The sequence below is a fragment of the Cupressus sempervirens genome, chromosome 7, assembly GCF_028749045.1.
Source record: "Cupressus sempervirens isolate cs-2001-9-10 chromosome 7, ASM2874904v1, whole genome shotgun sequence".
Classification (NCBI taxonomy): Eukaryota; Viridiplantae; Streptophyta; class Pinopsida; order Cupressales; family Cupressaceae; genus Cupressus; species Cupressus sempervirens.
Genome location: NC_143124.1, coordinates 925,942,276 through 925,968,571, shown reverse-complemented (window position 1 = coordinate 925,968,571; position 26,296 = coordinate 925,942,276). Strand labels below are relative to the sequence as shown.

Genomic DNA, 26,296 nt, shown 5'->3' with positions numbered 1-26,296 from the left:
GATCTAATTCAAGTAATATATAAAATTCAATGCGCGGACTCCTATAAGCCCACAACTATGAACAAACAAAGTTTTGAATATAAAAGAATGCATTATAATATTGGTGTCATGAATAAGTATAAATATTATATAAGGCTTAAAAAATATTTGCAATATTCTTCGTTCTTCAAATAAACGATCACTAATGCGACTGCAAATCCAACAAAAATATAAGGGCTGAGAATACTGGGCAGAAAACGGCGGTGTTCAGAGTTACGATAAGTTTAATTGCGAGGCCAACGTAATGAGCGATATAAATCTATGTGAGGAGCATGTGAAAGAATATATAAATCTAGGTTAACATTTAAGATGCGAGCTCCAAGTTCCAAGCCCAATGGAATAAAATGTTTTAACAGTCTCGTGGAATTGGAAGCGTTAACTTCGCACTCAATAGTGATGCTGGAGAATCACAGGGCACGAGAACATGTTCATATATAAAACTCTGATATTAACAAGAAAACAAGATGTTACATCAACCATTTCCACAATTTCAGAGGCTCCTCACACATAATGAGAGATGCATAATAGTGTACTACTAATGATATGCTATGAAACACAATGCAAAAACTATGCCCCCAAACAGTACCATTAAGTAAATGCGGCATACTCTCCAAATTCTAAGGATATGGGAAGACCATTGCCTCGGCTATGCTAATTGCTTTTTCCTGTCCAAAGATCTTTTCCACAATGGCCAACGCAAATTCCATGACAGTTCCCGGCCCTCTGCTTGTAATCAAATTACCATCAATCACCACTCGTGTTTCTACTGCACTCTGATCTGCTAGCTTTTGAGAGAATGCCGGATGTGCAGTGGCCTTCTTTTCCTGTTCGCAACATAACACAGTATATCATGACTATAAACAAATCTACGAAGATTTTTTTAAAAAGGGGCATTAATTTACTTCCTAAATTTGATTCCACAATAAATTGATAACTGTGATTGGTACATACCTTCAATAATCCATGTGCCTCTAACACTACAGCTGGAGATGCACAAATTGCTCCATATGCCTTTTTCGACCCTGTTTGCTCTCTAAGAAGTTTTGTCAGTGATTGTGCCTTGCCTAACCTTTCAGCTCCTGGCATTCCACCCTATCAATTATTCAAGAACTTGTTAGTGCAATAGTATCACTAGTATTACGGATGGGCCCATGGATCCCAGACTACTAGAAATACAGTTGTAGCACGTGGGAAGAATTACTGGGGTTCCATTTCCATATGCTATAGCGACAATTCCTAATCGGCACAAAGCCTCATGCACATATACATGAAATTTTGGTGAAGGTAATGCCTCTGATTAGACAATGAAGCTTCAATTACATAAAAGTGAAAGCATTGTAGAGCGTATTTCACATATTGCCACTGCATATGGAGCTTAACTCTTTCCAATTCAGAAACTATTTTGAGGCTGTTTCAATATGCTAGCTAGAACCTGTCCTCAATAGGGAGCCAGCGTTTAACGGGTTATGGTAGTAATGAAATGTTATCATGCCAAAAGATGATTAAAAAAAACATAAATGGAAAATACAGAGCAATCTATGCATGTGCAAAAGAAACTAAAGGTTAAAATGCCTTGTTAAGAAAACAATCCGCATGTAGATTTTTACCGGAAGAACAATCAAGTCATATGCTGATGTTGCAGCTTCTTCAATAAGCTTATCTGCAACAATTTTCACCTTTCTGGAGGCCACTATTTCTAATGTCTCTTCAACTGAAGCTACCACCACATGTATGTTGGCTCTCCTTAAAACATCAATTATTATAACAGCTTCCATCTCTTCCGATCCATTAGCAATTGGCACAAGAACCTGAAGCAAGCAGTAGAGTAGAAATTGCTTCAAATTAAAATCAAATGAAGGTAAAAGTCTAAATAAGCCATGGCTCTCTATCTATAGTCATTAAAACTATGTAACCAGAAGCAGTTGTATGTGGTCTACAGATGTTGCAGGTGGTAATGATGTGACCTAAATACCTAATGTACCGAATTGAGAAAGGTTCCTGGGAAAACAGAGCAGAAACAACATACAGTTATGTTAGTGACTAGACTATCAGAAACAAAAAGTTTGCGGTTTGTAATGTCCCCTGCTGGGACATTAAACTATTTAATATATATTTGTTGACGATTCATTTTACAGACCAAATATATCCTTTTTCCTTCTTCATTTCTTCATAATTTTTCGATGATTCCCTTTCTCAATATTTAATATTCTATGTATATGCATTCTTAGGGTCATGTCCTCTCATAATGAATATTAATTATGTTATATTAATAATATAATTATATTAATTATATATTATATTATTAATATAAATTATATATTATATTATTAATATAAATTATATTTCTTATATTGATATTAAGACTAATACATATAATACATAATGTATTTATATTATTAATCTGAATATTATATTTTATCACTTAATATGATATTTAATTGCCATATTAATATACTATACCACTATTAATATTATATTATTATTATTTATTTAATTATATGGATCTTATCGATGGGGACATCACAATCCTCCCCTCTCAAATTTGCTTTTGCTTGTCCTCAAGCAATTTATAACTCAAATTCATTCTTTTCCCTGCATATGTGTTAAGCACTTGCAAAGTTTGCATGTTAGCAACCAATGAAAGAACATATGAATGAAGACACAAAGTAGACACATTAATGCATGAAGACGCGATGCAAACACGAAGTAGACACACGAATGCCTGAAGACACGAAGCAAACATATTAATGCATGAAGACACGATGTAGACACATAGTATACATGTTAGAATCTTGCTTACAAATTGAAATAAGAAAAGGTAAGGAAATGTTTTACCACTTTGATCGTGAATGTCGTGCTCCTTTCTCCTATCTCAAAATCAAAGGTTCTTGAAAATACATATTTTTAACAACTTTTCTATGGCAAGTAATATGATAGGGTGTTTCATTCCATAGTGGATGGTAGATTTACTACTGCTTGAAGTTGGACACGCTCAGCTTGGAGCTCCCTCAGATTTTTAATCCATATTGGGATTCTCTCGCCCCAACACAACCGATTTACTCCTCACCCTGTGCACACTCCCTACCCACTAGGAACATGCTTACTTTTGACGTGGATGGTAGATTTACTGCTTCTCGAGGTTGGACATGCTCAGCTTGGGGCTCCCTCAGATCTTTAATCCATATTGGGATTCTCTCACCCCAACGCGGCCGATTTACTCTTGCCCCTATGCACACTCCCTACCCACTATGTATATGTTTAGTTTCATTATGGATGGAAGGTTTACTATTGCTCGAGTTTGGGCACGCTCAACTTGGGGCTCCCTCGAATCTTAAAATCCATATTGGGATTCCTATGCCCCAATGCGACCGATTTACTCCTCACCCTCTGCATACTCCCTATCCACCATGTGACTAACACAATGGTCATATGGGTTCAATCATGAATTGTTATAGTTTAATTAAATTTATAGTTATACATCTCTCTCAAATTTGTGATTTATCTAATTACATAGGTCGGAAGGAATTATGGTTTCATATTAATTAAAATGGGCATATGACATACCTTAAGTTTGGTGGGTCCCTCAAACCCGACTTATAATAAGTCCTCGGAAATGTTTTCTTTAAGTGATATAGTTTTATAAGCAATTTAGTATGTGATTTGGCTACCTGATCACCCATATTGTACCACTACTTGCTGTTCAATGATGGAGCTATTCAGTCAGAACCTCCAATGATAATCAATCATGAATCCCTCAATGATAATCAATCTAAGATCTTCGATGCTTTAATGGACAGTCCTGACCTTTATAAATATGATGGCGTGGATTAATAACATTGCGCCCGTATGTGCTTATGTGGCCGTAGGAAGGGTTGTGTCCCATTCAATAATTTATATTTTGAATTTTGTGTTACTATGTCCCATTTAAGCCCAAAGTATTCCTCAATATCCAAGAAGCTGATTTCTGTCAACATAGGGGAAGCTATCCGTAGTGAGAAAGTAGGGCTCTACGTCCTACACTGAGGTACATCAGATTGGAAGAACTTATTTTCAACCTTTAATACCCAAAACCACCACTAATCAACAAATTTCGAAGATTAGGGCATAGGTCAGTGAATCCTTCAATGATGTCATCCATATTCAAAATATGGAAACAATAAAGTGTTTTTAGATTTCGAAAAACCCTACCATTATTCGTGGGAATCTGACAAAACTCACACTTAGGGAACTAAGGTTTTGACATCTGAAAATAGAATTGCCAATCTTCACCATTTTAGAAGCACTAGTCATCCTCTTTGGGTCTCTGTAAAGATTAATAAGATCCATTCACCTTACCTGCTCTTTAGCTTTTTCAAATTGGAAGCCTTCGTCTAATCCAATGTGACATTAATCTCCAAACAGTCAAGACGAGCATCCAAGTGGAGCCGAGCATTTTTAATTATGGCACATATCTTGTCATCATTTTGTTTCTCAAAATCCTTGGAATCAAATTTGAGAATCCTTATAACATTATCAAATTAACAATGATAAGTATATCTATCTGATCCTTTCTATCAGGTTTCGTCAATGTTTAATGTGTCATACCTCTTGTGAGCAATGAAATCATCCAATACTGAAATAATAAGGCCTTCTAGTAATAACAAAGCCTTATAGGTTAGCAAGATACACCTCTCTAGTTAAAACTTTTGTAATTTTTGTAATTTTTGCACAAACTTTATAGGATAGCAAGATCGAGGCTCTGATACCATTTGTAATGTCCCTTGCTGGGACATTAAACTATTTAATATATATTTGTCGACAATTCGTTTTATAGACCAAATATCTCCTTTTTCCTTCTACATTTCTTCATAATTTTTCAATGATTCCCTTTCTCAATATTTAATATTCTAGATATATGCATTCTTAGGTTCATGTCCTCGCATAATGAATATTAATTATATATTATATTATTAATATAAATTATATTTCTTATATTAATATTAATACTAATACATATAATACATAATGTATCTACTTTATGTATTTACATTATTAATCTGAATATTATATTTTATCACTTAATATGATATTTAATTGCCATATTAATATACTATACCATTATTAATATTATATTATTATTATTTATTTAATTATATGGATCTTATCGATGGGGACATCACACGGTTTGCTGGTCTCATGGCAATCTTGAACTTGTCGTGTTGGCTTTGCAATTAGATGTTTGCCCATGGCAGTCAAAGGAGAAGGGGAATAGTTAAAATGTCATCGCTTTTATTTTTTAGTCTTTAGGGTTTCTTGTTCATAGGCATTCTCATCTGAATAAGCTCTCAGGGTCACTGCAGCGATTCATCTAAGCCTTCATCTTCTTCTTCATTATCCAATTCTAGATGTAGAGTGTGCTATGGAGTTGTGAGCAGCTGAAGATGCATTCCTGCAAGTCTTGTGCAAATTAGGATACCTTCTTAAGTACTGAACGCCTCACAAAGGCCTGTCAGACCTTGAAATTGTTAAGGGAAAATGCTCTACTCCTGTAGAAATAGCTCCCATATTGGGTTACATGGAGTATCTTGAGTTGTGCTTTGCTATTGTGATGTTTTTACTTCTTATTCATTATGCTTCATTCACACGGTAATCTCTTTACTTAATAGCACTTAAAAGAAACTCCTTCCTAAGCACCAAGAAATTGTTTATTGTCAGGTTAATTAAATAGTGTCAACAATTTGTTGCATGGTTGTGAGTTGTGTACAATGTATGTTTACTTCTGACTACTTTATTAATTTTCAAAGCAAATAGAAAATGTATGCCACTTGGAATCACATAAATTTAAAAGGTCTAGAAAACATTGGAGCATATGCGGGTGGAGAGGCTTCAACAAGTGGTTCTCTCCCAACGGAGGATAATGAGACTTTCATAGGTTCATCAAAGTAACATCTTTTAAGCCCTTAAGTTCTCCTTACCACAACCTTAAATATTTCAGCACTTTTCAAGGTTAATGTAAACATAAAACATGCCATTCGAATGTGCACATTTCATTTTTCTAAAAAGAAGAGTGGCTAAATATCAATGTGGGCAGTACACAATTTCTTTCAACTTCTATAATGTATATAGATCAAAATGGATGCAAAAATAATATTTTAAAAAGAAATCGATGATGAAATTCAAGGGGGGTAACCTTTAAATTATTTCTAGAGGTATAATGAATGTACCATCCTCTACTTCCTTCTAAACAATGTGCCTCTAAAGTTTGAGGATTCTTTTATTCTTTGTTCTTTTGGTATGTTGTGATCAAATATTGTTTCTTTGCTAGACAACCAAGACCAAAACATCAGAATATCACATTAATACTCATGAGATTCATATAAAAAAATAGTTATAAATTTGAGGGACATACTGTCAACAAATTATAATATTTCTTGTGAGAAGAGACTTCTCTAATTTCTACAAATGCTATATGCAAAGAGAAACAATACTATTAGAGCATGCATGTCCATTTTTATCATGTCCATTGCTGAAAATGATATTATTGAGATTGGAGAACAAAGAAATGAATGACTGACAATCTATTTCCCACACTAATAGAATCTAAATATAATCAAAAGGTCATATCGTGCTTAGATTGTGCTATGGAAAAAAATTACTGTTCAGCTTGCCACCAATGTGTTGGTTATCAATAGTTTTTAAGAAGTGTGATTTCAATGTCCAAATAATATATTAAAATTAATAATTTTTTCAGTCTTCCTCTATATTGAGTGAAAGAGATTAACAAAAAAATTGCCAATTGTTTTATACTTTAAAATTCTATAAATTGGAATGTTCTAAGTTGAGGGACAATCTTAAGCATGTGAAACATGCCTAGGAACTGAGTCACTTATCACAATAGAAATATAAAAAGGTGATACAATAGGATGGAAAGCACAGAAAGGAATGGAAAAGGGAAAAGAACTGTAGCATTTTGCATTTTCCCTAGCCAACATAATAGCCACCCTCCTCTTTTATAATGCATTAGCAATATATAGTATTTTTTTATCAAGCAAGAGTAGGGGACACCCTTCTTATTGCTTGGGATAGTTCATTGCAATCATGTTAAATGAGGACAAAAACTCTATGAGTTGGCTTTCTTTCTTCCCTTGATAAATTATCATGAATGAAGAATCCCTATATTGGTAATTAAATTGTGTAATAATGTACCCAAAATTAAACTTCTTAAACTTCAAATTCAAAACAACAAATAAAATAAGTAGAATGAATTAGTTTTATCATTTACTTTTTGAATCTAATACCTCAAAGTAAATGAACTCTCGTATTTTAGAGAACCCCAAATATGATGAAAAATATGGTGGTTTTCCGTATATGAAGCCACAAGATGTCATGATTTCAATTACTTTGTTGAATTACTTTTGAGTGATAAACTTAGCCTGTCCATAAAAATAAAATATACAAATGAATTTAAATTAAACACAATTATCATAAAAATGACCATTGATGTGCTCAAAAATCTCGAAGAGCCCATTTGATGGCAAGCACCACTTTAAAACATTTGCCTACAACTCGTTATGTTCACCCTCTTATAGCCGCTAACCAAAAAAAGAAAATAGTACTTTTTGCACAAATGGATCAATCAACAACCAAGAAAGTTAAAACAAAAATTATTTTGTTCCAAATGCATACCACAATGTTGCCACGTAAAGAGATCAAATTCTTTATTCCCTACTGCCACATCATATTAAATGCATTATGTTCCAATTGGGATAACCAATAAGAAAAGATAATTCCTAGAGGAATACACTAATTAGAGGCAACATCATTCATCTGAAGCAACACAAGGTGAATTGGATTCTTGTCGCATGAAAAAGTCCGACAAGATTTGTCTAGCCAGATTTGAAGATCTATACCAGATTTGCAGATCTATTTCGCCCACGAGGCCTTCTCTTATGGATTATAATAAGATTAAATTAGATTTTTACTTAATTGTAGAATCATTGAGATGAGCCAGCCTATGGAACCGTATACATGTTTTTTTCAAATTTATCCCATTTCAAATTTATCCCACTTATTATGCATCTACCTTAAAAAACTAGTTGTATCGTGTATTAGCAAATGGATTTGAAAAAAATACATACACGTCTACAAACAAGACAATGCATTTAACTTGTGTTCAGTCACAACCTTGGCTACCAACTAAGAAATGTCCCAAACATAACTTGTCAAGAAACCATGAGAGAAAATACAAAAGAAGCCACAAAACCAAAAATGGAAGCATAGGCCATTGCAGTTGGGTAGCGTAGGAGGCTCAGGCGAAAGGAGAATGAAAGCCCCCAATTTGTAAGATGAGAAAGAATGCCCAACTGATCCGTCCAACCCATTACAGTTCGTCTCCGATGCTCTGTTCTGGAAATAGCCTACCCCTGCATGCAAACAATTGTTTGAAGGACACCCAGCTACATTGCAGAGGAGGTGCCCGATCAGTCACTCCGTACCTATCACCAAGTAGGCGCGTTTGGGGCCCCTTCGCTTGGGGAGAGGCTACTAGCTCCCGGCCTTAGAAGAGGCCCCCCTACACGCACATGAACACCTCCTCTACTCTCAGGCGGTGCCATGTCTATTGCTTGTTTCTTCACTTGCTCGGGCAAGGTAGTTTCCACATTGATCCTCTAAGAAGGAAGGTAAAGATGGGTCTCTACCGGATAAGTCCAATGGTTTCATCTCTCTCATTGCCAGACAAACACCTACTGATCGAAGGATAGACTGATGCTGCAATAGATTGGAAGACTGAACCAGAAACGTGGAATTAAGAAACGACAACCAATTCGGATAGAGGGGGGGTAAAATCAAAAAACCTCCATGCCAGAGCAAGGGGCTGATGGATCATAGTGCGTGCATGCAAAGTGTTGCTGTGCATTCATGGGGACAATACTCCACATTGAAACCCAAATCAATTGGTGGCTGGAGAACTGAACACAAGACAAACTCATTCATCTCTGATGGAATTCTTTCTGTAAGTAAAAGAATAATAAAAAATAAAATTATGGAAGGTAAAGCCTAGATCAGAAGAATAAATATTTGTGGAAAATCTATAAGAATCTTCATGGCTGATCAAAACCGCAAGTCTTATTTAATTTGCAGCAATAAAGATTTTATTTCATCAAGGAGATCTGATTTGATTTGCATAAGATTTTATTTTGATTTGAATTTGATTTTGCGGTGGCTGCATGAATTTTATATTGATTGATAGGTAATTGTAAAACCATGGGATGTAACTGTAAACCAACAAATAGTTATTGCTTGAATTTATTGTTTGACAAGTAATTCGTTTTTTATTATTATTTTACGTTCCACATGGTTAACACGTTTATTATATATTATTCATGTTTGGTGTCTATTACCAAAATACCACCTATAATGTCTGGTTTTCCAAATGGACAGGTTTCTATGAAAAGCCCACCTATAATAGCCTATCAGCTAATTAAATTAATTAATTAATTGGTCCCAAATTTTAAATAATATAATAAAAGGACCTTTATTAATTACTTTAATTAATTAATATGGGGCCCAAGTTAATAATATTTGTATTTGTGGTTCCGATTGATTTAGTATATCTTGGACCCATTTTTATTTTAAATGTTTCTCTAGGTGTTGCCGTTGGCTATCTCTGTAAACCCTCGGGAGTTCCTTCAAAGGGTATTTACGCATGACATGTAGGTAGTAATTGTCATGTGATTTGGATTATTTATTTATACTACAAACTCAGATCTTCCCTACTTGTCTAATCCGGTTATGGTGGGATTCAACCCTCACCCTACTTCATCTCTGTATTACTTGCTCGGATCTCGCAATTCCACGCACCATCTTTGTTTGCAAATACATATATCTATATATATATGTGATTGGACTTCAAAATTTGTATTGGCATTAATTGGCACTTCTAGCAAATATATATTCACTTTGTTCTGGCATCTCAAAGTGCAGCTCAACCCATCACCCCGACAACTCTTTGACTTCCGTACCCATCCGCACAACTCCCAAACTTCACTGTGCAGCTGCATTTCAAACTGTACTGACAATTCAATCAATAAATACGACTGCCTATGTTGCACACAAACCGTACAACCATTTGCATACTGTACAACCATCTTGCTCCATACCGCACGACCATCTCCAACTAGGCGTACAGACACCTCTCATCACCTTTAAGCCGTACGGCCACATTGTCTTTTTGATCTAAACTATACAAACTACCCGAAGCACTAAAGGAGAACTACCTAAAGCATTGGCCACTTGAAGGACTAAAGGAGAACTACCTGAAGCACTGGCTACTCGAAGCATTAAGGAAGACTACCGAAGCATTAAAAGGACTACCCAAAGCATTGAGGAAGACTACCTAAAGCATAAAGAAAGACTACCTGAAGCATTGGCTACCCGAAGCATTGAGGAAGACTACTGAAGCATTGAAAAGGACTACCCGAAGCACTAAGGAAGACTACTTGAAGCATAAAGAAAGACTACCCAAAGCACTGAGGGAAAACTACTTAAAGCACTAGCTACCCGAAGCACCTAGGGATACTACCTAGAGCACACAACCAGACTACCTGAAGCATACTATGGGATGTGCTAGAAAGCTAGAAAATAAAGTGAAAAGGAAAACATGGAAAAGGGCTCCGTACAGGACTTCATAAAGCAACTCTAGAACGAAACATTACAGCGGTATCAGAGTTGGTGATCTTGCCAACTTGCTGGGATGATTGAGAGATTTTGGTATTTGGATCACACTATGGTGCCGAACAGCGATGCAGAGTGGTGGTTGAAGGCACTACAAAAGATTGGCAAAGAGCTCAGCGAGGGTGTTGATCTTCCATTTAGATATATTGAAAGATTGTATAAGGTGAACCAATTACCTTCAAGATTTATACAAAGAATTCTCTCGCTGCTTAATAATGCCTTAAGTCAACCTAGGCTTTTGGGACACCGGGACAAGGATAAAAGATTGGCAGTTGCAGCTTGTCTCAATGAGGTCTTGAGAATTTCGGCTCCTAAAGCACCGTATGATGATAACACCATGATAGAGATATTGCATTTGATAATTGACAACTTTCAGAGTCTTGATGACTTCAATAGTGATCCTTTTGGTAGGAGATCTACAATATTGGAGAATTGTGCAAATGTCAAAGTAGCCTCCTCTTAGATCTCGAATTGCAAAATTTGGTCCATGATATGTTTCATCACTTCTTGGTCACCATCAAGGAAGATCACGGTACTAAGATTTCAGTTGCTATAGAGAGTCTTATGATTTCGTGCATTGAAGAGATGGATGAAATATCCCAACCCATCACATCTATGTTATGGTTGTTCGTAATCTAGAATGTATCCCTTCTATAGCAACATATAGATTGGTCGGCAATGCTTTCAAGCATTGTGAAGAAAAATTAATTTCTCATTTGCACAAGTGGGAGAAAATGGATGACAATGATAATGGTGATGCATTACTTGAGGAGAAGGAAGGCATGATTACAGGGCTGTTCGAGGAGGATTTGCTAAATCTTTCTACTACACCAACATGGGGAGAACACCCAAAAAATGATGATGTTATTTGCATTGATCTTGTGAAGACATGGACGAATCAAGTTGTGCCCACCACCGAAGTTGTGCCTGAGGTTGTGCCTGTTGTCGAGGCACTATCTGTCAAGGAAGTACTATCAGTTCCCGAGGATGCGTCTATTACTGAGGTCATGTTTGTTGTTGAGGTTGTGTGTCTGTCTCTAAAGCTATGTCCATTATTGTGGTCATGTCTGTTGCCGAAGTTGTATGTCCATCACTATGGTTGTATCTGTCGCCATCGCCGTGTCTGTTAGCGTCATTGTGTCCGTTGTTGTCACTGTCGCCTTGTCTATTTTCGTCACTGTCGTCGTGTTTGTTGTCGAGTCCATTGTCAGGTCCATCATTGTCATTGTGTCATCATCGTTGTTGTGTCCGTCACCGATGTCGAGTCTGTGTCCGTCGTCAAGTTCGTGTCCATCACCGTCATTGTATCTATTGTCATCGTCACCATATTCGTCATCGTCATTGTATTCGTTGTCGTCACCACTGCCATGTTTGTTGCCGAGTCCATCATCATGTTCGTCACCATCACAGTCACCATGTCCGTCATCTTCATTGTGTTCATTGTTGTCACCGCCACTGTGTCTAATGTCGAATCCTTCATCACATCCGTCACCATCGTTGTGTTTGTCAGCGTCGTTGTCTCCGTCACCAACATGGAGTCTATATCTGTCGTCAAGTTTGTATCTGTTGTCGTAGTTGAGCCCATTGACGTCATCATGGCTGTCTCCGTCACCATTGTGTGTATGTCATTGTGGTTGCGTCCCTCGCAGTAGCTATGTTTGTTGCCATTGACATGGTGCTTGTTGTCAAGGCTCTATCCATCATCGAGGCTTCAACTAGGGTTTTGTATGGCACTGAGGTTTTATCTGCAACTAAAATTTTGATTGTTGGTGAGGAACTCTCTGTCGAGGTTTTCTCTGCCAAGGCTCCCTTCTCTGAGGTACTCATGGTCGCAGTTCCATTCGCTAAGTTACTCTCCATCGAGGCTCCCTTCATTAAGGTACTCTTTGCTAAGGCTCCCATCATCGTGGCACCCTTCACCGAAGCTCTTATCGCCGAGGTACTCATGACCGAGCCCCCCTTCGCTAATATTCTCACCACCGAAGCTCTCTTCATCAAGGTTTCATATGTTAGGAATATAATAGTTGTCATTGTGATTGTGTCAGTTGCTAAGTTTGTGCCAACATCGACGTTTGTGTGCATGACCATACCCAAAGAGATTTTTGAGCATAATGGCTTGAAAGATTTCATCAATTTATGTCCTTGGGATCCTATTAAAGGCTATGACAATGTTTATATCAGAGTAGCACAACGGATGCTTAACGACAGTGTAGTGAAAGGGAGGTTTGATAATAATTTAGTTATTTTGCCTGTGAGTTTTATTTGGGATCCTGGTGACTCAAGACTGTCATGTCCCCTTTTTAGTGACATGTTATTTTTCAGTGAATTTGCTTATCATGAACTCTCGTAGGCAGATGTTTTTGGTGGAAGAGTCATTCTAATGATTATTTGGGGACTGGATGGTCTTATTTGCTCTTGGAGAGAGATGGGTTTATCATAATTTTATTTAATGTGTTATGCAGGGCCAAAATATTATAATTTTGAGTTGAGTTGCATTTTTTATTTTATAAAGTTACTTTTTATATAAAAGTGCATTTCAAAGGGATTTCATAAGAATAATTTTATGGATGCTTCTAGAAGTTCTTAGTGGCTTCTTAGAAAAGTGTATAAATAGAGTGCTTGGCCTCTCATTTGGACATCCCATGACTTGAGTTTACACTACTTTTCTCTTTGAGCATTTGTGGCGCCATCTTGGTCTGCAAATTGTCATTTGATCGTTAGGAACAAAGTCTCCTAAGGATTTGCATTACTGAGGAGGTGAAATATCCTTTGAAGGGTTGCACTTTGGAAGTGGTATTCAACTACTTCAAGTTGGGCTTATTTGGACATTTCCAGCAGGGTTTGATTTTCAGCATGGACATACATTTTTGCTCATATCTCATTATTGGCTAGGAGTTTGATTATTCTGAACAAGTTATTGATACCAAAAGGAAGATTATTATCAAAGCCTATGATGAGGCACAAAGAAGTTCAAAGGGGTTGGCCGTCCTTCCCATTAGGGTTGGTCTTGTCGAAAAAGATATTTTATTCTAAATAGTTGATGTTGGACCCCTTGTGTACAATATTTTACTTGGTAGACCATGGATTCATGATATGCAAGCAGTGCCATCTACCTATCATTAGTGTGTTAAGTTCCCTTACAACAGAACAAAAAATTGTATACCTGGGGATAATACTTTGTCTATTAACTCAATTTCTGCAATTACTCATGTTCCCCTCAATAGAGAAGCAGATGATTCTGATGCAACTTTAGCTGAATGTAAAGACAAGTTCAAATCCATAGACCTTGGCATGGGGGGATATCAACTCAACTCCCTCGTAGCATTACTAGTTTCACCTAGGTGTTATGGTAAACCTTCACAAGAGATGAAACCTTCCTCTTTAGCTATGACATTATTTGACACATTTGTACACTCGTCAATGCCTATTCAAGATGAGAAAGATGTGGTTGTTAGAGATTGGATTTATAGAGAAGAGAAGTATATGCACAATGAGAACTTCACTCCCTCTCCTAAAGCTTATGGAAGAGGGTATACTTTTGTCAAGAAGATGGGCTATCCTGGACATGGCCCTCTTAGTAATAAATTAGATGCTAAAGCCGAACCCCTTGATCATGGTCTTTTCCGACGCAAGTCTAAGAAGCCAGTTGGCCTAGGATATGCAAATCACAATAATGTTGCTCCTATCCTTGATAGGTCAGATAGTGAAGAAGAACAAGAGTACACACCTAATTTAGAAAATCAACAAGATATGTGTGAAGATTGGGTCCCTTCTACTAATCTCCTTTGGGGAGATTCAAATAGTCCAATATCTCATGAGATAGTTGCAAATTTAGAACAAGAGAGTGTGACCCTTGATGATATTGAGGCTTCCACATCCAGGTGTCCCAAGCCTTCATGGTGTAAGCATCCTAGTCGAGATTTAGAAACAAATTCCAATGGGTATGAATGGGACTCCCTCTCGGAGCCTTCTACAGTTGATATGGACATTGATGTTGTTCATACATATAGTTCTCAACTCGAGTTAGTCGACGATTTGTGTGTAGGATCAAATGATTTGAACTCACATGTTACCTTAGTGGACGATTCTTACTCTGACTCTTTGGTCACCAGAGATATCATTCATATTCATAACCTTGAACCAGTCATTGATTTACCCCTTGTTCATCCTGATTTGATTGATTGGTCCCAATGTAATCATAAACCTGAGCTTTTAATGTTTCAAAATGATTATGAGATAGCCTACTATTTGAATGCCATTGAACCCGTAGTCTCTTCCACTAGTGAACCGGCTACCAACATGACAGAGCCAAACATCAAGTACCTTAGTCGCAAAATAAAAAGAATAGGAGTTTTGATGGCGAAAACCATTATGAGGCAATGTCAAAACCAAAAAAAGTAAAAAGAAAGGACGTATCCGAGGGTAAAAACCTCTCTGAGGTGCTTGAGGATTAGGTACTTGATCGTCTCCCTAGTTATTTTCAAGATATATCTTCAGTGCTCATTGAACCAACACAGGTAGTCAATTTGGGTACAAACGAGCACCTCATGTATATGATTGAAAGAACATGGAAGATGTTCTTTGATGGATCCTTTATGCAAAATGGTTCTGGAGCTAGTGTGTTGTTTGTTTCTCCTCATGGGTACACGATTCCTAAATCTTACAAGTTATTATTTCCATGTACAAATAACATTGTTTAGTATGAAGCTTTAACAAATGGACTTAAGATGGCTATAGAATGGAGATTTACAGAGTTACACATCTATGGGGATTCACAGCTGATAATCAACCAAGTCAATGACAATTATTTAACAAAAAATGAGAAATTGGTATCTTACAAGCAAATGGTTGATTCCTTGAGACGCTAATTCACATTTGTCTCATTTTAGCAAATCCCTAGAGTAGAAAACAAAGCAACTGATGCTATGGCTACACTTGCTTCACTTTTTCAATTAGAGAAACATAAATCAAGATTTGAATTCCTGGTGGAAGAGCTACATCACCCTATCTATGATTCCCAAGAAAGTCATGTTATTTGTACCCTTGTTGGTCCTGAGTCATCCCATTACGGTGCCATTTATTCATACCTTCATGATGGCATTATACCTGACACCTTTAACCGATTTGAACACAGAAACCTTATTCGAAATGTCTCTCGCCATTCCCTTATCTCTAGAGATTTGTATACGAGGGGTGTAGATGGAACACTTCTTAGATGCTTAGAAAAAGAAAAATCCGATCAAGTGTTAGTTGACATCCATGAGGGCATCTGTGGGGGACATTCCAATGGTCTTTCCATGGCTCGACGGTTGCTTAGGGTAGGGTACTATTGGCCCATGATGCAGATTGATGCAGTAGCTTTTGTAAAGCCATGTGAAAAGTGTCAAAAACATGGTAACCTAATACATGCTCTGGACAGGCAACTCATTCCTTCTATCTCTCATTAGTCGTTTTAGTGTTGGGCCTTTGATCTTGTTGGGCAGATTCATCCCAAATCATCATGTGAACACAAGTTTATTATCACTGCTACTAATTACTTCACTAAATGGGTAGAAGTTGTCCCACTTTCTGTTGCCTCGGGCAAGACAGTTTCTCTGTTTATTTTGAATCATATTATCTGTAGATATGGAGTTCCTTCCGAGATTATCACTGACAACAGAGGCTAGTTTAAAAATAAGGACCTTAAACAACTTTGTAAGAAATTCAAGATAAAACAACATTGGTCCTCCATTTACTTCCCACAAGGAAATGGTTAAGTAGAAGCATCAAATAAAACCATTCTCAAGATCTTACATAGAACAATTCATAAGAATGGTAGGTATTGGCACTTACAAATAAATCTGGCTTTGTGGGCCTATAGAACAAGTATCCGTACTTCTACTGGGGCTATTCCTTTTGCCCTTACATATGGTGCTGAAGTAGTGTTACCTTTAGAGGTTGAGATTCCTTCACTTAGAGTTTCCCTCAAAGGTCTAGTTACAGATGAAGACTACCGTGCCATGAGACTTCGAGAGTTAGAACTTCTAGATGAGAAACGCCAAGCATCATTTGACCATATGCGGGTCTATCAAAAGTGCATGTCAAAAGCATTCAACAAAAAGGTTCACCCTAGAGAATTCCAAGTGGGAGATCTTGTCCTACATGAAAATCCTAAGAATCAACAGAATAGAGATCAAAAGGGTAAATTTGAACCTAATTGGCTTGGACCTTACATTATTACAGTAACTTTTGGGTCTAGTGCCTATTTACTGTCTACAGTAGAGGGAGAGCAACTCCCTAATCCTATCAATGTCTTGCTTCTGAAGAAGTTTTATCTATGATGCCCGTTCTATCTAGGGGCATCTTTGCACATATTAATTGATCCTAAAAAATACAAAAAAATAATATATTTCAAAAACACAAAAAAAATGATATGCTGTCAAAATTCTACAAATTGGAAATGTCCTGAAAAAATGATCATCTCAGTAATAAGCGCTTTGATGTATCTCCAAAAAAATTATATATTCCAAAAAAAATAAAAATAAAAATAAAATCCAAGTGGTGAAAACCTAGAAATGGGCACTAACTGAGGCCTTTGCACCCCTATTTCTTAGCGCGTGTCCTCGCACTTGGCCTTTCTCCATCATGCCTTGTCCTTGTTGTCTTGGTTTGGAATTGGTCTTTATCTAGGGAGCATAACTGTGTTCGCTTTGGTCTCTTGGCTGCATTAGTCTTTAGGACACTTCACAAATGGTGTTTTTCAACACCACCCCAACTGTATTTTTCAATACAACCCCTATCATTGAGTGTTTTTCAACACTTATCGGTTTGGTCTTACCCAGTTTCGTCATGTGATCTTACCTACTTGCAAGTATTCGATCTTTATCCTCGAAACTCAGTATCAATTAACACACTTAAATTTTTAAACACAAACACTTCATGCCTGACCTATGTGTGCTAACTGTTATTGATTTTCTCTGAGTGTCCTTCTTTGATAAGTCTCTCCGGGATGCATAGCTAGAGGACTTGGGGCATAGGGCATGTTTTTATTTGTTTTTTGCTTGTGGGTGTGGTCTTAAAACTCTAGAGTCTCTCTTGTTGTCCCTTTGCAACACTTAGGAGATTTGAGGCATCATCCTTGACTGTTTTTGCACAACAGTTCTTACAATCATCCTGGCATCTATGCCTTGATGCGAGCATGAATTTGCTACATTTAATTGGATAAGCTAACATCGAAGTCATCTTGACCTTTTTGTCTTTGATGCTTATGTTAGAATCTTTCCACATTCCAATCCGATATAAATCACATTCATATCTTCGTAGTTGCGCTTGTGACTAGTGATGATTGTGTGATTTTTCGATGTCTGTTAATAATGGCCAAAGGATGAAAATAAGTTCTTTAACATTCTCTAATGAATGATGAACACAAATCTTATGTTATAGTCGCTCTATTGCAAGTACACCTTTGCATTTTCATGTAGCTTGCAGTATTAGACTTCATGTTAGTCTGCATTTTTAGGTCACATTATGAGTTTGAGAGGGTTTTTCCTTCATCTTTATTGTGGACTTTTAATCAACTATGGTCATGTTTTGATCTTCATTTTCTTATCTTCTTTCGTGATCTCGATCAAAATTTCTATCTTAAACAGTTGATTAATTTTGGGGCATTCTATTTCTTATTAAAAAAATATATTTTCTTGTTTCTATTTCTTTCCATATCTTCCAAACTTCTATCTTCCATTTGCTTTTACCCCACTTCTTTTCTTCTATTTCACCTTTGGGGCATAATATTTCATGCTTGATGATCTACCTTGGTTTTGTGATTCTTATATCTTTTATCTTACATCAAGAACTTTATCTTTTGTTCAATTTGATCAAATTTATCAATTTGTTGTTTCTCCTCTATCTCATTTCGATTTCGATCACGTGGGAGTAGTACCTATCAACTTCAATCCTTGATTCAATTTTATCAATTTTATCCTTGACTTTTTTAAGTCAAAATTTATTTGTATTCTTTGTTCTGATGTGTTCCCGAATCGACCACACATCTGGGTTGTTTTGTGATCCCAAATCGATCTCACACTTCAATATCTTTCTTTGACTACATGTGTTCCCAAATCAATCACACATTAGTCAAAGAGGGGCATATGTATGCACCCTAAAATGGTCGCCTAGACTATGGGCCCCCATTATTCAATTTATCAAATTTCCTGAATCAATTGTATGCAATATTTTATTAAATCAATTCAAATCAATTTTTCTTGATCAAATTGTAATTAATTTAATTATTTCAATATTTCCTAAAGGTTTGATCATTTTATCCTGTCTTATTTAATTAAAAGACAACCTCTCTTTTAATTAAATAATTAATCTACATTTAATTAATTAAGAGAAAAACCCCTCTTTTGATTTAATTAAATATTTCCTATTTAATTAGAAGAACTTGCTCCCTTTTAATTAAATAAAATCCCCTTTGAATTAAAAGAAGATCCCTCTTTTAATTAAATAAATAAAATCTCAATTAAAAAAAAGGAAATAAATTAAATAAAAATTAAATATATCTTTTTTTATTTTCTCTACACTTAAATGCACATATTTCTAAGTGGGATTCCATTTAATTTTCTTCCTCTTTTCTCATTGGTGGAATTTTGTCTCACATAGATCATTCTTTCTCCACCCTTGATTAAATCTTATTACCTTTTAATCTTAATCGTCTATTCTTCTTTATAAAGGAGAGCCCTCTCCTCATTTTTGACATCCACGACTATGCTATTGTTATGCTGCAAATTTGGAGAGCAATTTTTGGAAGAGTTTGAGCATCAAAGTTTTTTGTGGAGAACTTCTATCTTCTTGTCTTCTTCTCTCATGCATCCATGGCTTCCATCATCATGATCCATCCTTGCATTTTCATATTAGCTTAGATCCATATTTGTTTTCATAGATTAATATTGCATTGTTATTTCCTTTCATAGATTAGATTTCTTTTTTTTGTATTGCCTTGCATTGTCATCATTTAGATTAGTTTGCATCTTCATTTGCATTCATATTTAGATCTATTGAATCTCTTGTTCTATGGTGTACTTGCATGGGCACAAACTAGGTCAAACTGAGGGCCTCTATCACAAACCCTTGCACTCCATGAATATAGAGCTATGAGCCGTCATTCGAGCCCTCATTCTTGAGCAATCTTGGATATAATGACTCATAGAAGTGTGTCAATATTTTAGCACACATAGCCATCGGCTATCTTTGTAAACCCACGGAAGTTCCTCCAAAGGGTATTTAAACACATGTAGGTAGTAGTTGTTATGCAATTTGGATTATTTCTTTGTATTGCAAATTTCTATTGGAGTTTAATATTGTTCGCCATTTCAGAAGTGAAAAATCTTCCCTCCTTGGCTAATCTGATTTCGGTGGGATTCAACCTTCACCCTACTCCATCTTTGTATTACTTGCTTGGATCTGGCAATTCCGCACACCATCTTTGTTTGCAAATATGTGTGTATATATATATATATATATGTGATTGGACTCCAATATTTGTATTGGCATTAATTGGCATTCCTGGCAAATATATATTCACTTTGTTCTGGCATCTCAAAGTGTAGCTCAACCCATCACCTCGACGACTCTCTATGAATTCCGCACCCATCCACACAACTCCCAGACTTCACCATACGACTGCATTTCAAACCGTACAAACACCTCAATCAATATCGTACGGTTGCCTGTGTTGCACACAAACCATATGGTCATTTGCATACCGTATGACCATCTTGCTCCATACCATATGAACATCTCCAACCAATCATACAGACACCTCTCATCACCTTTAGGTCGTACGGCCATATTGTCTTTCCAATTTGAACTGTACGAACTACCTAGCGCATAAAGAAAGACTACCCAAAGCACTGAGGGAGAACTACCTGAAGCACTGGCTACTCAAAGCATTGAAAAGTACCACCCGAAGCACTGGGGAAGACTACCTGAAACATAAAGAAAGACTACCTGAAGCACTGAGGGATACTACCTGGAGCACACAACCAGACTCCCTGAAGCACATGACAAGACTACTTGAAGCATACCACGGGATGTGCTGGAAAGCTGGAAAATAAAGTGAAAAAGAAAACAACTTGCAAAAAGGCTCTCTACGGCACTTCATAAGGCAACTCTAGAACGAAACATTACATGAGGTTATGATTTGAACATTGCTTTACATTACATGAGGTTATGATTTGAACATTGCTTTCACCTAACTCCCAGCCGTTGACCAATAAATACTACAAGCTATGGAATGACAATTAACTCACCAATTGTAAGTATTAGATCATGCTGAAGGAGGTAATTCCAACTCAGATTTAAGAGGACTATAACACAAGGGATTAGGAAACTTTGATGCTTCTAGAATTGCCTATTTTGGATGCATTGATACTTGAAGCTCTAGGTGCTGCTAATGCAGCTACACTTTGGGAGGATCTTACTACTAAATATCAGGCATCAGAAGAGCTTCATAAATGAAAAGTAAATTGTTTGACACTACATTGCAACAAGGATATGTGATTAAATAGCAGCCATTGAAAAGCCAGCATATAACTAACATTTGGTTGCTGTAACAATCTACAGGTTGCCATCATTATTTGATTCCTTTGTCGAGTCCCTACAGTTGATTGTACAAACATGAGCTCAATTTTGATGATTTGTCAACACTTTTTTCACAAAAGAATCAAAAGCAGGAATAGTTAGAAGCAACAATTTCAAACATTACTGAAAGTGCACTCAAAGCATGGATCAAAAGTAAAGGCACACAATACATGTTAAATTTATGAAGCAGAATAGTATAGCCAAATTATAGATGTGTTAAAATAAAACTAGAACTGATATCATGCCATGGTATATGTTTATTATGCTGAGAATAGTTAATCAAGGGCATGATGTGATTCATGAAATAACATGGTAAATGTGATTCATCTGCGATTATATGCAAGCGCAAAGCTTAGTAATATGGAATGTTATGCAGTGGCATGATTTTATAAAAGATATTGTGTTATCAGTTATGTATGGCTGAATGTGAATGCTGATACAACATCAACCTATATGCATGTATGTATGATAGTATGATGCCACTGCTATCTATGTCAGCATGACAGTTTATGACTGTTGTGCATATATGCCGTATATGGCAGAGTGCAGATATGGTATGATCTGTCATGGATATATGTATGCAGGGTAATGGATGTAAGGTATGTGAAGGAAGCTTGACTACTATCTAAATGAAATGCATATTGCAAAGGTGATTTCAAGATGATGGCTAGCTTTAATTGATCATCAAATCATCAGTCCCTTGTATAGCCAATGCTATGGTGAGATTTAGAAGTGATCTTTTAGGTCACTTAAAAATGGCATCATAGTCATGATGTTTGCATGGTGGATGGATGGTGTGATTATTGTCTAGCTCCATTAATCATCACAATCTTATTGTTTGTTAAAAAATGCAGATTTTGTACAGGGGACAAGGTACGTCTACTCCCTGTCAAACTTAATTAAAATTTACAACTGATTTCAGAATGTTGGGATATCACGAGTCATGAGCATTTGATCAAGCCAAGCAAACATGTGTCTCTAATGACCACACTAGTGACCAAGGAGCCAACAACCAATGAACTGAGTCAAGTGATGTTTACCGTATAGGGTAAACGGTTTATTAATGCATTCAGACAATAGACAAGAACATGTAACACAGAAGTATTCCTTTTACTATTTGCATGTATACAGAAGATACTACAATATTCGCTATGATTGATGCCAAAGTCAATTCCAAACAGTGTACATATACCTTCCCAAAGGGGTGACTCAACCGTCACACGCCCTTTAAGATACTATTCTACCCGTCAGCTACAATATAGATTTACCGACAACATCATCCCCCCCAAAAGAAAAGTCGTCTCCAGACAACAATTAACAAAACGGAATACATTAACTAACTATAACAAGATAGATCTGTTTTTGTCACACCACTTTAACATTCGTCCCATGCCTGCACCAAACTGGTTTGCAAAACACGTTGCATTTGTAGCCTCTGCTAACACAATATTGTCACCTTAGCCAATCTGACGTTGATAGCCACCCGTGCTGCATTCTCTGCTTCCAACTCCTAGGTACACTGAGCTAAGTGTCGCTCTACTGCCTCCAACTGGATGATCAGCTCCTCCTTGTTAATGTTTTAGCATTAGAAGAAGCAAAACATGAATTATTTAATATACTGATAATTACTGCTGATTATATCAACTACATGAATGTAAGCATATATATATGCTTATGTTCTTGTAGTATTATGACATGGATTATTGGCAGTCAATAAACTGTTATCAGATTTCATTGATTATCGGCAACCTCTTATATATTGTGATCGAGCTCCTTAATGATATTAGGAGATATTCATATTATCGTGCCACATCATAATTTGGTTATCGGGCACATACTAATTACGTAGGTTGTTTATTATTATGAAACATGCCTCCGAAGAGGCATGCCTCACGACTCTTCGGAGTCATGTGTTCTGCCCACGTATATATATGCACTCTAATCACAGGGAAAGGCAATCAATCTACGACATTCCAGTACCTGCGGTTAGTAAAAGGACATTTAATTAATATTGCACTTTGCAGATATAATCACATCAGATATATATCACTTCATTCATAATAGTATACAGTCAAAAAGAAGGCAAACTGTGATCGCTGGAAAAGGAGGAAATACTTTCAGCACTATTCAAGTAAGATATTCTTTGTAGACATTCATTTTGTAATTATTTTTCTCTATCAGAGATCCATAAATCTTAACATGGTATTAGAGCTATACTGATAGGAAAACTATTACAAGGTATCTATTCAATCTATAATTTCAAAAGTTAAAAGAGAGAGTTTTTAAATAATATTATTAAAATGGGAATCACGTAAGGATAGAAGATAGGCTAGATGGAGCATCAAATTTCTCATCTTTGAAAATCAGATTATTAATAGTATTAAGAGAAATGGAATTAGAGAAATATATTGAATCAAATTTACCCATGCCTGAAAATGAATCAGAAAAAGTAACTTGGAAAAGGCATAATAACAAAGCAATGAAGATCATTATAGATTCAATAAAAGATCATATTCTTCCATCTATAGCTAATCTTCAGACTGCATTTGAAATGTTCTCCTCTATTCAAAACACATTTGAAATCAACAACACTAGTAGATTATTAACTTTAAAACAAGATCTACTATATGTAAAGATGAAAAATGGAGAATCTATAACTTCACATTTCTTAAGAATTACTAAATTAAAGGATCAACTCGCAACTATGAATAATCAAGTTGATGACAAGGAACTAAGCATGATTGCTCTTAGAGGTCTTCCTCTTTCATGGGAAACCTTCATTCGAGGTTTAAGTTCACGACCTGAACTTCCGAAATTTGATCAGTTAAAGAATGAATGTACTGAAGAAGAATCCAGACTAGCTTCAAGAGGACTTATTACAAATCAAGAGGGAGACATCCAAGCACTGTATACTAAAACAAACAAGAAAAAAAAAGTTTAAACACAACAAGAAGGAATTCGACAAAAATCACAAATATCACAAACAACGTGAATGGTCCAAAGTTAGATGTTTTAAATGTGACAAGATTGGTCACTCCTATTATGTATGTCCAGAGAAGTAGAAAAATCAAGCAGCATTAGCGGAAGTTAAGGATGAAAATATTGAGAAAGTAGAAAAAGAAAATTATGCATTCTATTTAGCTCTCTCAGGTGAATTAAACACTAACCTCAATACTTGGATCATAGATAGTGGAGCTTCTCGTCACATCATTGGATTTAAGGATAAGTTTGAAACTTTCTCTAATCATGCATCAGAAGAAGTAACCATTGGAGATAACTCCTCTTATCCTATTAAAGGAATTGGTTCTTGTTCTATACAATTGAATTCTAGAATTACACTTCAACTCAAGAATGTTTTATATGTACTAGAAATCAAGAGAAACCTTGTCTCCATCTCCGAACTTGCTGATCAAGGATACAGAATTGCATTTAAAGAAGATAGAGTTCTATCTTGGCCCAAGAACTCAACTATTAAGAAAGCCATCTCCATTGGAGTCAGAGATGGGAGTCTTTATAAGCTTTGTAATAATCAAGACCCTAATCTAAACTTAACTATTAGTAATGGTCAGTCAAATTCCTCTGAAATCTAGCATAGGAGACTAGGTCATCTTAATTATCAGGCTTTATCATCTATAGCGAAAATTGTAAAAGGCCTACCTAATCTAAAAGCTGATCATTTAAGTATTTGTAAGGGATGTGCATTAGGTAAAAATACTAAACATTCCTTTCCTAAAAGTGATCATAAATCCAAATCCATTCTTGAACTTATTCACACAGATCTCTGTGGCCCTATGTCAGTCCCCTCTCTTAATGGGTGTCTTTTCTATATAATCTTTATTGATGATTACTCTAGGAGAACCTGGATCTATTTTCTAAAGGAAAAGGAGTCCTCTGAAGTCTTATCCAAATTCAAAGAATTCAAAGCCTTGGTTGAAAACCAATCATGTTAAAAGATCAAAACCCTAAACTCAGACAATGGGGGTGAATACATATCTGATATCTTTAAAAACTTCTGCATTTCTGTTGGGATTAAGAGGGAGTTTCTGTACCTTATAATCCTCAATAGAATCGAATAGCTGAAAGGAAAAATAGATCTATAGTTGAATCAGCCAGAGTTATGTTACATGATCAAAATCTTCATTATTCATTTTGGGCTAAAGCTTCTAATACAACTGTCTACATTCAAAATCGATGCCCTCACTCCATATTAGAGAATACCACCCCAGAGGAAGTATTCACAGGCATTAAACCAGATATAAGTCACTTGAGAATATTTGGATGTCCAATTTATATTCACACACCAGAAGAGAAAAGAACGAAATTAGAGCCTTCCGGGAAGAAGGGAATATTCATTGGATATAGTGAAACTACAAAAGGATACAGGATCTACATTCCTGGGCAAAGAACAATTGAAATTAGCAGAGATGTAATATTTGAAGAAGTCATAGCCTTTAAAATTTCTAGTAATAGTGATGAATCCATTTCTAAAGAAGATCAACCTACAGAAATTGAGAGGGAGGATGATTCTAATCTCTCTTCCATGTCTAATCATAGAGAGTCTAAAAACATTAGCAATAATAGAAAGAGACCTCTTTGGGCTAAGAATATGTTAGAAGAAAATCAGGTTGAACCAGATGAAGTAATTCAAGAAAACAAAAGGACTAGAAACCAATCATGTTATGTCGCATTGCTATTTGAACTCATAAAATCTGAACCTACTAATGTTGAAGAAGCTCTCTCACATCAACCATGGAAAGAAGCAATGATTGAGGAATATAACTCTATATTAACGAATAACGTATGGGATGTTGTACCAAGACCTAAGAACAAATCAGTTGTCTCTTCCAAATGGTTATTCAAGATCAAACATGCTTAAGATGGCAGTATTGAAAAATACGAAGCAAGATTTGTAGCCCGGGGGTTT

At 36.1% G+C, this 26,296-nt stretch overlaps 1 protein-coding gene across 2 annotated transcripts in view; it reads right to left on the bottom strand.

Annotated features, from left to right (window-relative positions):
* Nucleotides 1-314: 314 nt before the first annotated feature.
* Nucleotides 315-26,296, bottom strand: part of LOC149550583 (protein DJ-1 homolog B-like) — a 58,013-nt gene continuing 32,031 nt past the window's right edge. For both annotated transcript variants that reach the window (XM_089793569.1, XM_089793570.1), the window contains exons 6-8: nt 1,647-1,847; nt 991-1,131; nt 315-863 (exon numbers count right to left, since the gene is read on the bottom strand). In XM_089793569.1, the coding sequence (XP_089649695.1) occupies nt 657-863; nt 991-1,131; nt 1,647-1,847 (549 nt within the window). In that variant the 3' untranslated portion in view covers nt 315-656. The remainder of the gene's footprint in view (nt 864-990; nt 1,132-1,646; nt 1,848-26,296) is intronic.